Raw genomic sequence first — 15576 nt, 5'->3', positions numbered from 1 at the left:
GTGAACACTTATTTACGCCAACAATTGTAAGCTCTCCAAAAACGTAGCACGAGTGTGTATTCTCTGTGGTTACTCCAACATCATCAAACAAAGACAACATTAAAGCAATTAGTTGAACAAATTAAGCAGATATAGTAAAATAACTTGCCGCAGCAAAAGACTTATCAAGGTATAACTTGCAGGTCACAAAGAGGGCTGAGAGAAAGGAATAATGTTTGAACAAATATAGTATCCTAAAGAAAACCACAGGAATATGTGAAGTATCAACGTACAGACAAGCATATAAATCTCACCGAAGAAGGATGATGCATATTTCATGACAACCGTTACCTTGGTCATGTTAAGCCTTCAAGAAAATATCACCATCACTCATGTTGTTACTGAGTTTTGATAGTCATATGCTCTTTATCAGGAGCCATAGGATTTTCAAATCATCTGTTATCGATTTTTGTTTCATTCACATGCATAATATCTAATAATACTTTGTTTTGTTCCAGGTGTAATGAACGTGTATGCAAAAGGAGAAAGGCTTGGCTCATTCATGAAAGGTCTATAGAGTCTGAGATAAGGAGTATCAGTTTGTGCAAAAAACCCGATCATTTCCTTCATCACAGCAATGAACGTGAAGGCAGAGAGATTACGCCAAATGGAGAATATAGGGATGCAAATCGTGGAGGTTTCTACAATGATTTCCCAACCTCCGTTGCATATTTAAGATATATCTAATAAACTCCTAATTAAAACTTTAGTTGGTTGTCGAAGTTTCAAGCAAGGTTTCATTATGCAAAGAATGGCGATTATTTGATTTGTTATGGTCAAACGTTAATATCACAATCATTCAGTTGAAGCCCGATTAGGTAGTGTGTGTTGAAACTTGAGCCCAAAAAACTATGAAATAATCAGCAATGAGAGAGATAAAACTGAAATAAAGAACACCAAAAATATCCTGGGAAAACCCTTCGAGAATGAAGGGAAAAACCCAACCACACAACACAAAATATCTTTATTGAGAATGAAATGTTCAAATGTACAATAGTTATCGCATGATGCGAATATATAACAACAGAAGAGACTCTTCATATTCTAACCGAAGATCTCTTGAGTTTCTCATAACTCCTATTATTAAATATGACTCTTCGAATATTCATGCCTCAATGCATCAAAATGACACATGTCATTTACATTTATAATATTACAAATTAAACTTTAAGTGTCCTTTTCAGCTGAAGATGACAATAACGGTAATAATGTTCATATTTCCAGAGATAAAGATCTCTATTGTGTTTAGCGTAGAGACAAAGATGATGAATGCATACAGACAATAGAACACGAACAGCAGTAGTATATTCACAATAGTAGATGAATGATGATTTACAATGATCCCAAACGGGATATAAATACTACTCCCGAACCTTCCCGAAGGAGTCTGTCGGCCACAATTATTCTATCCGTTACAAACTATTTACCGCCGGACCGTCGGCTACGGAATACCGAAACACCGCCGGACCGTCGGCTACGGAATACCGAAACACCGCCGGACCCATCTAGTCGGCTAACACCATCCCCCCCAAAAAGAAAAGTCGTCTCCTGACGACTGACAAAATATCTGAGACAAATTAACAAACAAAATACATTAACAAAGTGACTACAACAAGAGAAATCTGCTTCTATCACATCACTTCCACATTCATCCCGTTACATCTGTAGCCTCTGCTAACACAATACTGTCTCCTCAAGCTGCCCTTGATAGCCACCTGTGCTGTTTTCTCTGTTTTCAATTCCTCGGTACCCCAAGCCAAGTGTCGCTGCACTGCCTCCAACCGGATGATCAGCTCCTCCCGAGCTCTCTACGCATCCGCCTAGACAGCCTCACAGCCAACACCTTCTCCCACTACCTCTGGTACATAGAAAGTCCGTGCCTGCAGCAACTTCAACTCTTCTCAACTAGTCAGACTCCCACGACTGATATCCGCCACGACTGGGGGTCCAGGGGGCAACGCCCCCGGCGGGGTCGAGGGGCAGCGCCCTCGCGGGGTCCTGGGGCAGCGCCCCGGGTGCGCTCCCTGTCGCAGTACAGGGCGGGGTCGAGGGGCAGCGCCCCTCGCCGCCAAGACCAAATTAGCACTTATAAAGAAAAAAAAAAAAAAAAAAAACGACGACAAAATCAAGTTGCTCAGAATGAGTGATGGATGATGCCAAAGGGAAGGGGACACATCCGTGGTTGCCAGAAAGAGTGCAGAATTGGCAGATAATAACAGAAATGGTGCGTTCCTTGCATTTTTGTGTAGGTTTCGAAGTGCTAATTTGGTCTTGGCGGCGAGGGGCAGCCCTGTACTGCGACAGGGAGCGCACCCGGGGCGCTGCCCCAGGACCCCGCGAGGGCGCTGCCCCTCGACCCCGCCGGGGGCGTTGCCCCCTGGACCCCCAGTCGTGGCGGATATCAGTCGTGGGAGTCTGACTAGTTGAGAAGAGTTGAAGTTGCTGCAGGCACGGACTTTCTATGTACCAGAGGTAGTGGGAGAAGGTGTTGGCTGTGAGGCTGTCTAGGCGGATGCGTAGAGAGCTCGGGAGGAGCTGATCATCCGGTTGGAGGCAGTGCAGCGACACTTGGCTTGGGGTACCGAGGAATTGAAAACAGAGAAAACAGCACAGGTGGCTATCAAGGGCAGCTTGAGGAGACAGTATTGTGTTAGCAGAGGCTACAGATGTAACGGGATGAATGTGGAAGTGATGTGATAGAAGCAGATTTCTCTTGTTGTAGTCACTTTGTTAATGTATTTTGTTTGTTAATTTGTCTCAGATATTTTGTCAGTCGTCAGGAGACGACTTTTCTTTTTGGGGGGGATGGTGTTAGCCGACTAGATGGGTCCGGCGGTGTTTCGGTATTCCGTAGCCGACGGTCCGGCGGTGTTTCGGTATTCCGTAGCCGACGGTCCGGCGGTAAATAGTTTGTAACGGATAGAATAATTGTGGCCGACAGACTCCTTCGGGAAGGTTCAGGAGTAGTATTTATATCCCGTTTGGGATCATTGTAAATCATCATTCACTTACTATTGCGAATATTATGCTACTGTTCTGCTGTTACTTTCTGTATGCGTTCATTTACTTTACCTGTACGGTAAACATATTGCAGCTACTATTTTCAACACTCCCTCTTAGCCAGAGAGAGATCTTTAGCACACAAAACTGCAATTAAAATGTTAATGATATATTCTATAATATTCATGAGAACCTGTAACAATCAATCATATTCATGGAATAACTCAACATGAAAACTTATAATAACCAATCATATTCATGGAATAACTCAACATGAAAACTTGTAACAATTAATCACATTCATGGAATCTCTCAACATGAAAACCTGTAATGATGAATCATATTCATGGAATCAATCAAAAGATTTGCAAGACTCACAGCTAAGCCTTTGTTCACGAACTCTATCAGCGTGAACTGTCATGGAATCTCTCAACATGACATCTAACTCCCATCACGGAATATCTCAACGTGATGACATCGTGGACTCTCTCAACATGATGTTCACTATCGCATAGTGAAAGAGTTATCATAGCTGATCTTACAATCTCATTTTATTGATTTCACATAAATAATAACTCATAAAATCACAATTGAAACTCTTTTCCAACACGAGTCTCAAAAACACAAACATTAGAAACATGTATATAACAAGACTTAGTTCCATTTAAGTCTCAAATTTTACAGATATCACAAACATCATAATCATAAATGAGAATCAAGGGAATTCCATAGACACTCCCTCTTAACTATGAAGCCTCCCTCTGAAGCTAAATCATCTCCCTCTTAATCATTACTTTTCTCCTGCAATGAAAGTATGGATTAATGACTTATAATATGAATTCTAATAGAAACCAATATTAGAATATTCATTATTCCTAGTGAAAGGATAGCTCAAAAATAAATTGCAAGAAGACACCATGCATGTTAGCAGGAGATATTTATCTTCTAGGATTAATTTCTTCAAAAAATTCCATTATAATCCCAAATGAATGATCAACTAGGGCAGTCCTCTTATTGCAAAAATGGATTCCTCAAGTATTCATTCTAGAATAAGGTCGCTCAAAAGATCAGAGATCACAAAATCAGATAAAAGAACTTTACACAAAATACTTATAAACTTCTCCTTGATATTGATTATTATATCAAAATCTGAAGAAACTATCCCTGTGAATGTGTCTGTGAATAAACATTCAAAAAAAAAAAAAAAATTGCATCCATTTGCAATCAAGAGAGATTAGTAAATATCATATATAGAAATAAATATTGGAAGACAATACTGTTACCAGCTATTAAAAATTATGATACGATACTTATCTTTATGTAGTCTTAGTCTCTCCTGATGTGAATTCATAGCATGCATGTAAGACCTCATCCCTTTGAGAAGATAAATAATGCATTCATGCATAAGACATGCACCTTTAAATAATTCCAAACTGTTGTAAGATTAATGGGACGCCTCATGCAAAGAACTGCACACGTCCACTTTGTACAGAACCCTGATATACCATCCAAAGTCTCTTTTCCTTGCAACGGGCTCATACTGTGAAGACTTCTAAGAAACGAATGGTCTCTACCATGGAAACGGGCTCATACAGCATCAGGTCCAAGAGCAATAATAATTTGCTTGGAGGTAATGACTAGAAGAAGGAATGTCGCATGCTGGCTGGATATCTTTATAACATCCATGCATATCCACCCAATTCTCCCAACGATACAACTCGTAGATGACCACAAAGAAGACACAAAGTCTCGCATATCCACAGAATCCCTAAAACTTAAAAGACCTAGAGTAATTCTAGATGAGAGGAGTGATATCATAATCACTGAAAACGGTTTCTTGTTCTTCAACGTTCACAAATATATTACTCAGCTTAATGTCCCCATGAACAAGCGGACTGCCACAGTTAACTCTACACTCCTCGTGCATGTAAACCAGTGCACGAGTAGTCCCTTGTGCAATCTTAACTCTAGTCTCCCAACTCAAGTTACAAATACTACCACTGAGCAACTCCTCCAAACTCTCACAATCCACATACTCGATCATAATACACTTGTAATGCTTGGAAACGGAGAATCTCGACAAACCAACCAAGTTACAGTGTCGAACCTGAGTGAGTGCAATGCAAACCTCTAGAAACCTCAGATTTGCCTTATTTTGCATGAGGGTGGAAACCATCGCAAATATTCAAAAAGAATATGAACGCTGAAGTGAGCAGTAATGGAGGAATGATCTTGCACGTAACACATGATATCACTTGACACGTGAAAGATGCCAAGACATAAAGCAAACACGGGTGTTACAAATATCCACAAAAACCAACGGAAAAGATAGAGCCAACGTGTCAAAGTAAAAAAATGGAAGCACGAAAATAGAAAAGACGTCGGTTACTAACAAGTTATTAGGATGCAGAGATACTCCAAAAAATATATATTTTCACATGCATAATGAAAATGAAACTTCCGACCATAGAAACACTCAAATAATAAATTGATTAACCCAAAATATAAATAGTCAGTAAATGATATTCACTACCAACAGATCGGTATAGCTGCACGGTGCCAAGTAAGCACACACAAGGCACAAAGATATATACAGATCCAACAATCTGAGACTACGGATAATAATAGACACTTTGAAACATAACCAATATGATCAGTACTAAATAAACAAAAAAAAAAAACGCAGCCACTGGTTCACACACAACCAAAAACTCAATGAACAAACAATAGATCAAACTCAGAGTCCCTTATTGCTGATATCAAACTAGGCTTTGATACCATGTTGAAACTTGAGCCCAGAAAACTATGAAATAATCAGCAATGAGAGAGATAAAACTGAAATAAAGAACACCAAAAATATCCTGGGAAAACCCTTCGAGAATGAAGGGAAAAAGCCAGCCACACAACACAAAATATCTTTATTGATAATGAAATGTTCAAATGTACAATGGTTATCGCATGATGCGAATATATAACAACAGAAGAGACTCTTCATATTCTAACCGAAGATCTCTTGAGTTTCTCATAACTCCTATTATTAAATATGACTCTTCGAATATTCATGCCTCAATGCATGAGAATGACACATGTCATTTACATTTATAATATTACAAATTAAACTTTAAGTGTCCTTTTCAGCTGAAGATGACAATAACGGTAATAATGTTCATATTTCCAGAGATAAAGATCTCTATTGCAGCTACTATTTTCAACAATGTGAAGAGAGGTAACTTTTTATTCGCACCTTTTCATGACTTATAAATATATGATATAAAACAATAGACAATATATATTGATATACAATTTGATATAGTCTTCCTAATGTTTGCGTACTATATGCTCTTTGACATATTTTATTCTTTCATTGGTAAAGAAATGAAATTTTGAACTAAGCCCATGGATATTGGATCTTTGAAATAAATTTTTATATGCCATTCTGGAATCGAATTGCATTGGATGGATCATCCGTAGGAGTGTCTCTAGTGCAATTTTTATTTCCAACATAATCTATCTATTGTATTTATTTGCATTAGAGCTTAAAATATTATTAAGTTGTGTCCTTTATAAATATTTTACTAATTTCTATAAATATTTTAATATTCGGACAAGTGGATTGAATCATTATTGCATTTTAAACTTGATAAACATAGATATTGTGAAATATATAATTGTTTCCATATTTATGTCTAGTTTGTCTCCATATCACAGGAGTTAAAATGCATTCTAGACTAGTTTAAAATTGTGTCCGTATAATTGATCTGTCATGTCTGGATTATTAATCTGTTTATAGTTTAAGTATATTGAACTTTATAAAGTTGTACGTTTCAACTTATAATATTGACTTTGTTTGCCCATTTAATTAAGCACTAATCTTTATATTATTCATGATTTCATAATTCATACACTCGCAATTATTTCATATCTTTCCTCTAAAGAATTAATATATTCATTTGTTGCATTAATCCATACTTATTCTTATTTTAAAAGCATTAATATATTCATTTATTATTCTCGGTTCATAATTTGCAATTTTATTAGCTTTCTAATATTCTTGCCATTTTGGAAGCTTTCATTATATTTGTATTTTAAACATTCTACTATAAGCATCCTGGGCATAAGTGTTTTGTTCAAGATCAAGTGCACCCGCGTTGGCCTTGCAGAGCCAGAAGTGCAGGGAACTCGGACTACATTGTTCAATTCCGTCAAGTTGGCCTTAACTAATTGGATATCCCAACATCAAGTTGGCAAGACTCGCAGGATTCCAATCTGCAGTTTTGGGAACCAACACCTAGTGGCCAAGTGTGTAGGATGATGGTCATTGTATCCAAACATTCTCCAATTGAACTCTTTCAAATCAAGGCTGCAAAGGCTTGTATCTCCAATTTCTACCCACTTTGACATGATTTGGATTCGGGATAGAATCCTCTCTTTTTATTCTTTATCGACTGTCCTCATGTCTCTGTTGTTCCTCGGGGTTTTTCCATTCCTTATTCCTACAAAACAAAAAATGTTCAAATGTAAGAATACGCGAAAAAGCATAAAAAAGAAGAGAAAATTCCTCCAAAAGATGAAGATTTGGGAACTTTGTCAAGATTTCCAAATTCTTCTCCTAGGAATTCACTTTTCACGCTTTTCTCAAGAAACATGTAATTTTCCACAACTTATTGAAAAAGCTCTTCTTGATGAAGTTTGCTATCTTTTTCAGATTCCAAGAAAAATCCTCTCTCCTCGAGGGTCGCGAAATTTCTTCAGAAATCTTTCTCACAAACTCTCTAAATTTCACTCTTGCTCTTAATTTGTTATGCAACTTCATGTGTGTGAGAGAGAAAGAATGAAATAGTTTGATTATATAAGCCATCCTTCTAAAGAGTTTCTTTTAAAACTACAAGCTAAAATTAGGTAGTTGCTTTACTTAGTCACCAAGATTCCAATCTGGAATGATTTATGTGTCATTTGTCACTTTTTCTCCTGTTTTCAAAAAGTTTCCAATTTGACAATTTTAGCTTCACAATGAAGCTAAGTTCCAATTCATCCAATTTTGATTTTTTTTGGAAACTAATCAATTAAATATTCATTGAAAATTCAATATTTAATCAATTTTCTTGATTTAATGCAAAAATCAAATTTCTTTTCAATTTCCTCAATAAAAAAAATTGGATTATTTTCCAAAAATTATCAAATTAAATATTGATTAAAATTTATTTTTAATTTTTTATGTAAACCCAAAAGACTTCCTGAAAAGTTATTTTGATTTTCCATAAAAGAAAATTGTTCTTTTTAAATCCAACTTTTTCATCCTTCTAAGAATTTTCTCCAATAATTATCTTTTCGATTGATTTTCCAACATTCCACAATTTTCAAAATTTCACAAGATTTAATTTATCCCAAATTTCCAAATTTTTAAGTTTTTCTTGAACGATTTTCACTTCTTGAAATTTTCCCAGATTTTTCCGTCTTCCAAGATTTTTCAAATTTTTCTGAGTCTTGGGGTTTTTCCAAAATTCAAAAAATTTCAACCTTTTTCCATTTAGACATGTCAATTCCACAATTTTGAGAATTTTTGTGCTACTGAATTTTTTATTTTTCTCACTATCATGGATTTTTCCAAAATTTCAAAACTTTCAACCTATTTACTTTTCAACAACATATTGGATCTTCAATTTTTTTTTCATTATCCAAGATTTTTCAATTTTTCCAAATTTCCACATTTTCTCAAATTTTTTGAATTTTGAATTTTCTTTTTTTGGATTTTTCCAAAATTTCATCCTTTAGTGACCGACAGTTTGGAAGAGGCAAGAATTTTTTATCCTTGACTAACACATATATGCACTCTAGTGCATTTTTCTTTCTCTCGTGGATTTTATTCATGATGCCAAGATTCCATGCCTTAATCCATTTCCCGCCTAGTAGTGAGGAGAAAGTGTGTTTTATGCCCACCAAGGATTTTCTTTGTGCTGGACAAAATACACAACAATGCCAAAAGTGCGCTCCCAACAAAGGGTGTCCCTGATTCCTTTGCTTTGGACAATTTCCTCAATGCACATAAAAATGTGCTTTGAAAAAGGTGGAGAGCAAAGTGTTGAAGTTGTTGCAGATTTTATCCCTGGGGGATTCAATCCAGAATAGCATGAAAATCCCACTCCACAAATTAAGGAGGGCACACATTAGAAGAGGTCATGGATTTCATCTGTGTCGGACAAAATCCTTCATAGTGCCAAAAGTGCGCTCTAAGGATTAAGGAAAGGATGGCTTTCCTCTTGTCATGGATTATATTTGTTGATCATTCCTTCCCAAGTGTTCAACTACACTCCTTGATTTCTGGACTCCCAACAAATAGGCAATGTCATTCACGATTTGTGATCCACGATGGACAAACTAGCATGGTTTTGCTCTGTCTCTGGGCATGAGATGGTTGAAAATGTCATCTATTTCCTGAGAGGATGTACAGTCGCAACATTTTGTAAACTAGAATTCGTAACATGATCAAATCCTCCACAACAGTTGTTGAGAGTTTGGAGCATCAAATTCAATGCTTAGGTGTTCTTTATTGCTATTGCCCCTATGATTTGGCATATCACCAAGACTAGCCTTCTTTTTTTGTTGGATAGTTACAACCGCCTAGATTGGCACCATTGTGCATGCATTGTGCAGGGAATGAGATATCTACGCTTTGACATGGTATCCTATATTTGATCAAAAGTGGGAGCAGGGTAGGGTAAACACCATGAACTATCGCCTATTTACTTCTTCATGTTGCCATAGTCTTAGGATTAACTTGAGGGTTTATGAATGATGTGAAGGCCGATTAAGGACATTTGTGAGTGTTGAGAGGAGACTTCCTAGCCTCAATTCCTATTGCGATCATGTTTTAGCAATGCACTGAAATTACACTTCAAAGACTATGTTGTTTTGCCACTAAGAGCTTGATGTAAGCAAAATTTTCTACTCAGAAGAATGTGCCTTTGAGAACTATTTGGGTGTCCTCATGAAATGCCTCCCTATTCCATTAACATGGCCAATTCATGTGCGGCAGGACATCTTCCTCTCCTGGGTTGGATCTTATTTAATATACTTCATCAATTCTTTGGTGCTCAATCATGACATGGAAGACACCATTTCAATTATGTCTAGATTCCTTAACTTGATGTTTCTGCATTTCAGCATGACTTGGATTCCTTGAATTCAATCCAACATCTATTATTCAGAGAGATTGACACGCTGATCACTTTTGTGTCCCCTTTGTCTAAATGTCATCACCTCTTAAAACTCACTTCTCGGTCTGAGAGACCAATACCAAGAGATACCGATGAAGAGAAAATAAAAGGGCCATGCTAACGACAAAAGAGCCAATCGGAAGAACTAGGATAGGGGTCCCATATTAATGGGCGGTGCTGTGATAATGGTCACAACAGTTACCAATGGTCATTGTTTAACCAAGAACTGATTCCTTTGAATACAATTTTCATTGTCAGTGGAGATATCTGACTCTTGGCCCTCCCTGATCAACTGTCATTGTAAGTAAGCACTACATTCGATAAAACATTTAAAATGTTATACACATGCAATCATATGTACTGTTATTCTTTGTATATTGTTGCAATTGGTAGTGTTGATATACAACTGGTACTGTAACAAAATACCATTAAACAACACCCAGCCTTCAAGAATCAGATATATTCTATGTTCCACAGCGTTTTGGGGACGGACAGTCAGGGACACATTTCCAGGACATTTTGTAGAGGGCCAAAAATAGGGGATGGCAGGAGACAGCAGTATACAATCTCTCTCTCTCTCTCTCTCTCTCTCTCTCTCTCTCTCTCTCTCTCTATATATATATATATATATATATAGTGTGTGTGTGTGTGTGTGTGTGTGTGTGTGTATTCATGTATGTATGTATGTGTATGTGTATGTATATGTATATGTATATGTATATACACAAATGCGCACACACGTATTTATTCAAATATGCTAAATATTTTCTATATTTTTTTATGCTTATATAACTTTTAATGACAACATTTATGATGAAATCAGAAAATGTCTTGTCTAAGACACCAAATAAGCCTGCAATGCCAACACTTTGATGCATGCATGAAACATAGATTCAACTTAGGGCCAGCTTAGAACCATTAGTTAATGTCAAAGCCCACTTGGCTTTGTTTCTACTTTTCTGTCTTAAGAAAAACATTGACTTGTATTGGTTTTGAATGTTCCAGTGTTTTGGGTACAGGGAGGGGGGAATGGCAGGGAATGTGTTTCCAGGACATTTCCAAGAGGGACAAAAATAGGGGACATGTCCCCATGTAACATAGGATATATTCATATATCAATTTATAAAATAAAAATTCTTTATATAACTGATCATTTAAATTTGAAACACAATTAAACAACCAATGGTTTGAGGTAAATGAAGCTGATTAAAAATTCTCCTTGTGTAAGCATGCCAATAGTCAATTGGTCTTGCAACTTAACTTGAAAATTATATTATCTTATCTTTAAAAATGAAGTATAATATTTATGCTTCCTTTATTAGTACCTTATAATTGAGGTCATATCTTTACTCTCTCAAATACTGCCTATGCATAAATGGGATCTTTACAATGTCCAAAACCAAACCAAATTGACAGTCAAATGATAATGGCAGTAAAGCTTCAGTTATCATGCTACCAAGACTACAACAATTATATTGCTCCATGAACATAATCGTGAAAAAGCATCACTTATTTAGCACATATATACAACAGAGAGAAAAGGAAATGTTTATATTAGTATGGTTTAATTAATTTAATTAAGCGTAAAAAAAAAATTGTGTCGATGAATGACTAGACAAACAGATCATTTTCTGTGCAAGAACATATTGGAAAAATATAATGCAATAGAGAACTCTTAACAAGTACAAAGAGATTTGATGTACCTGCAATTTCTATCTGAGTTCACCAGCACAGCATTTACTGTTAAAATATAGTCTGAATTTGCATTATCCAGACCATCGTTCAGCACTCCCGTGGAAGGTTTTGTAAGGTAGCGCTTTGGGTTGAAATTTTCAGAGTATGTGAATGCAGGATTACAAACATGATATGTCTGTATTATATCCTTTGTCAGTCTCACCACCAGCTACACAAATCAAATAACATAAATTAATAACATCACGATAAACATTTGATCTACAACCACCATGTACATTAAATATGTTCATGTCGACATGTTTGGAGCAAAATATCTTTATCTTGAATGATGATGTAGAAAAGCTTTAAGATGGAAATCATACTTAAAGGAGAAGAAAGTATAAACTAAATTTTGAATAAGAAGACCAATTGTAAATAACAAAAGTTTCTTGTAGATATGTATAATTTTAAAAAATGACTTATGACATTGGAAAACCAAATTACCTGCCAAAAACGGCAAGAACAAATAAATCACAGGCAAACACATAAATAGCCAAAGCAAACTGTATGCATTAAGGTATAAAGATTTATTAATTTTCATCATCAGAACATGTTATTTCTAAAATCATTTTCATCCATAACCTCTAACTTGTTTATAGGCATTGGAAAACCACATTATGTGGTCATTATCCAAATTTGGCATGGAATAAAGATGTTGATCATTAGCTTAGTTGTTGAAACCAATACTAGTTTGGCAAAAGTTAGATTACCTTAGAGAAGGACAATTAGAAATTATTCCTATCTTGCATTCCTTGCCGTCTGTAGCAAATTGATGTTTCTGTTTCTCTTCATGGTAAAAAAGCACAAAAGGACATATCTCAACTGAAATTCCTGAGCAGTTTTCGTAGCAATTTTGTCACACTGAATCAGTATATTTATTTGAGATAAGAAAAGCCTGTAATATCATTTCTAGGCATGTGATATCTCTTTTTTACAAGTAATTTCAATGGGTTAACAGTAAATTTAGCCAAGTTTCACTTCAAATATAGAAGAGGGAGCCGGGACAGAGGAACATGTTTTGGAATCACAAAAGACAAAATTGTGAATTTTAGAAATAGCAGAGAGATGTCCAAAATATGAGGAATTTCATCATCAAATTTTAAAAAGAAAGCATATTTTATTAAAATTTTGATTGTATGATATTAAACATTCTAGAGAGGTGGCAATAAATTAATATCTATGTCAGTGAACAATAAAAAATAAATAATCAAAATTGACCATGGAAATCATAGTCCAAAATGGAATTAATACCTAGACATAAATACAAAATTGTAAACCTTAATATATGATTGTTAAATTATCAATGCTCCATATACGGTTGGATGCTCTGAAGTCTGAACTCTGCTGATTTTTGGTTATTTCCTTTTCTGATGCATTTTGACGATTTCTGCAACTCAGATGTATTATTGAGCTCTATTTTAATTGATTTTACTAATTTGTAATTTTAATTAAAACTTAAAACAATTTAGTGGGCACCTTAGTATAAAAGCTTGTCGGAATGAGAATGGAATGTTTCAAATGTTGGACACTTTAACCTTGTGCCTAAAATGCCTGAAATAATTAATATTTAAATAAATCACTTTTTGGGGACATAAGGCTTGATTAAATTATAAAGTGATTTTATATTGATTTTTCCAGAAAGTTCTCAAGAAGGTTATGAAAGAAGCCTTAGGTCTCATTTGTTGCATATAGAGAAGATTGAAAGCTTGTGTATGTTGCCAAACTCTTGCTTGAGGGATGAAAACTCAATGGTTTATTGGAGCTGAAAATGAAAAGTCACTTGCTTCACAGGAGCAGTTACACACGAGGATCAACAGGGGGCTTAGTGTTTAAGTGGGGATGAAAACCCTAGTTTGTACATCTTCGGAGGTATATCCAGACAGGGCTTGCATTTATAGAAACTAGAGGTTTTTAGAGGTTAGCTTTGAATTTAACTAATTTGAGTTATTGAAAGTTGTGATGTCTTTATAAAGACAGAATTCAAATTTAAGAATGTTTTACTGGCATTGTTTTGGATGCCTGAAATCTTAAGCTCATGAGGTTTTGGTCGAATAGCATCTGTTGATAAAAGTAATTCTATTTGATTACTTGATTTGGGACGCCAAACTTGAGTAAATCATGACTATCGCTTGGGGACAAAACTTAGGTGATGTCATTTCCCTGGCCATTGGGCATGGAAGGTCTAAATTGCAAATTGATTACTTTAGGATAAAGGCATGAGGACTACCTTTTAGCTCTTGGGGTTTGCCAAATGCCCAAATATTGGGATGTGCGACTGAGTTTGAGCATATTCGGTAGGTCAACAGATATATATAAGTTCACTGAGAGGAGATTGATAAGATTTCTTAAGGGTTTAGAACTACTGTTGTGTAATTTCTGTCTGCAACTTAATTTGCAGACCATCCTTGGTAATTCTGAGCATTATTGCAGTCATTCTCAGACCAGTTTCAGCAAATAAGGGTTGCGCAATTCACTGCAAGAAGTTGTTAGAACCTGTGACCTGCTGGTGTATGAGATAGGGAATGTGTCAGACCTGGACTTAACGTTTTTGGAACTGCAATGCGCTGCTTCAGATCTGCAACCTCCGCTGCATGTTTTACTGAATGGCAGAAATTTATACATGATGTAAACTGTTTGCTTCAAGCATTTTAATTGACAAGTTTGATGTTTTCAAGTGTTCATTCATTACCATTAGTTCTCATACCATGGATGAATATCAAGATGATTCAGGGATAAACGTAATTCCATACCATATTCCAAACTGAAACTACAGCAGAAACATAATATTTCCTTAATACTAGCAAACTGTTTAAGTGCTTAGAGGAAGAGTACAAAGTATTTGTAACAGCGGTGGCCTCTTACGTTTTTTAAGAACGTCAGAATGACAGCACCCAGAACAACCAGTCATGCAACTCCTTGAGGAGAAAAAATGGTATGAAATGGGCTGATTAAAGATGTGAATATTGTCAAAAAGCACAGTTTTGGCAGACAAAACCCTTGCAAATTTTTCTCAGAAATCCATTCACAAATTTGTGCAAAAAAATCAATGATCTGTATAAGAAACAAAGTAGTGATTTTCAATCCCAACAAACCCACAACTTTTGTTAAAAAAATCCACCAAAAAAGTAGACCCAAACATTTACTTAAAAATTCGTCAAAAAACCTTTGTATGAATGTGTACAGCTTCCTTTGGTAAATTCTCTACCACGAACATGAACTCATATTCATCAACCCAAGGTTTTCAAAACTCAGGCACTAATACTATATTAAGAAAACCAAGGACAGAGATAATAATTACAAGATACGTGATATTGACAAAAGAGCAAAAGTCTTCTTCAGTACGAATTACAAATGATTTAACAAATCAGGGTAAGATCTAAAACTAAGACAAATAGTTGACAACTAAAAAATAAAGAATATTCCCAATGTCTATTCTAAACTTAATGACCATTATAACTAAAAATTACAATATTGTTATAATAATTTGAAGATAAATGAAAAGAGATCAAGTCAAATCAAGGAAAGCCAAAGGTAAGAAAGAGAGGCAGCAGGAAAAGGATTCATAAAAGAGAGAAAACAAATGGAAAAG

General features: G+C 35.6%; 1 protein-coding gene across 4 annotated transcripts in view; it reads right to left on the bottom strand.

Moving 5' to 3' along the window:
- Nucleotides 1-15576, bottom strand: part of LOC149542315 (dual specificity protein kinase YAK1 homolog) — a 120188-nt gene that overhangs the window by 75507 nt on the left and 29105 nt on the right. For all 4 annotated transcript variants that reach the window (XR_016355452.1, XR_016355451.1, XM_089797292.1 and 1 more), the window contains exon 2: nucleotides 11957-12156. Coding sequence is in view for 2 of the 4 variants with exons in the window: in XM_089797292.1 (XP_089653418.1) it covers nucleotides 11957-12156 (200 nt within the window). In the remaining 2 variants the exon portion in view is untranslated. The remainder of the gene's footprint in view (nucleotides 1-11956; nucleotides 12157-15576) is intronic.

This window comes from Cupressus sempervirens, chromosome 8 (genome assembly GCF_028749045.1).
Source record: "Cupressus sempervirens isolate cs-2001-9-10 chromosome 8, ASM2874904v1, whole genome shotgun sequence".
NCBI classification, from domain to species: domain Eukaryota; kingdom Viridiplantae; phylum Streptophyta; class Pinopsida; order Cupressales; family Cupressaceae; genus Cupressus; species Cupressus sempervirens.
Note: the sequence above shows the minus strand (reverse complement) of the source record. Positions and strands in the feature narration are given on the sequence as shown.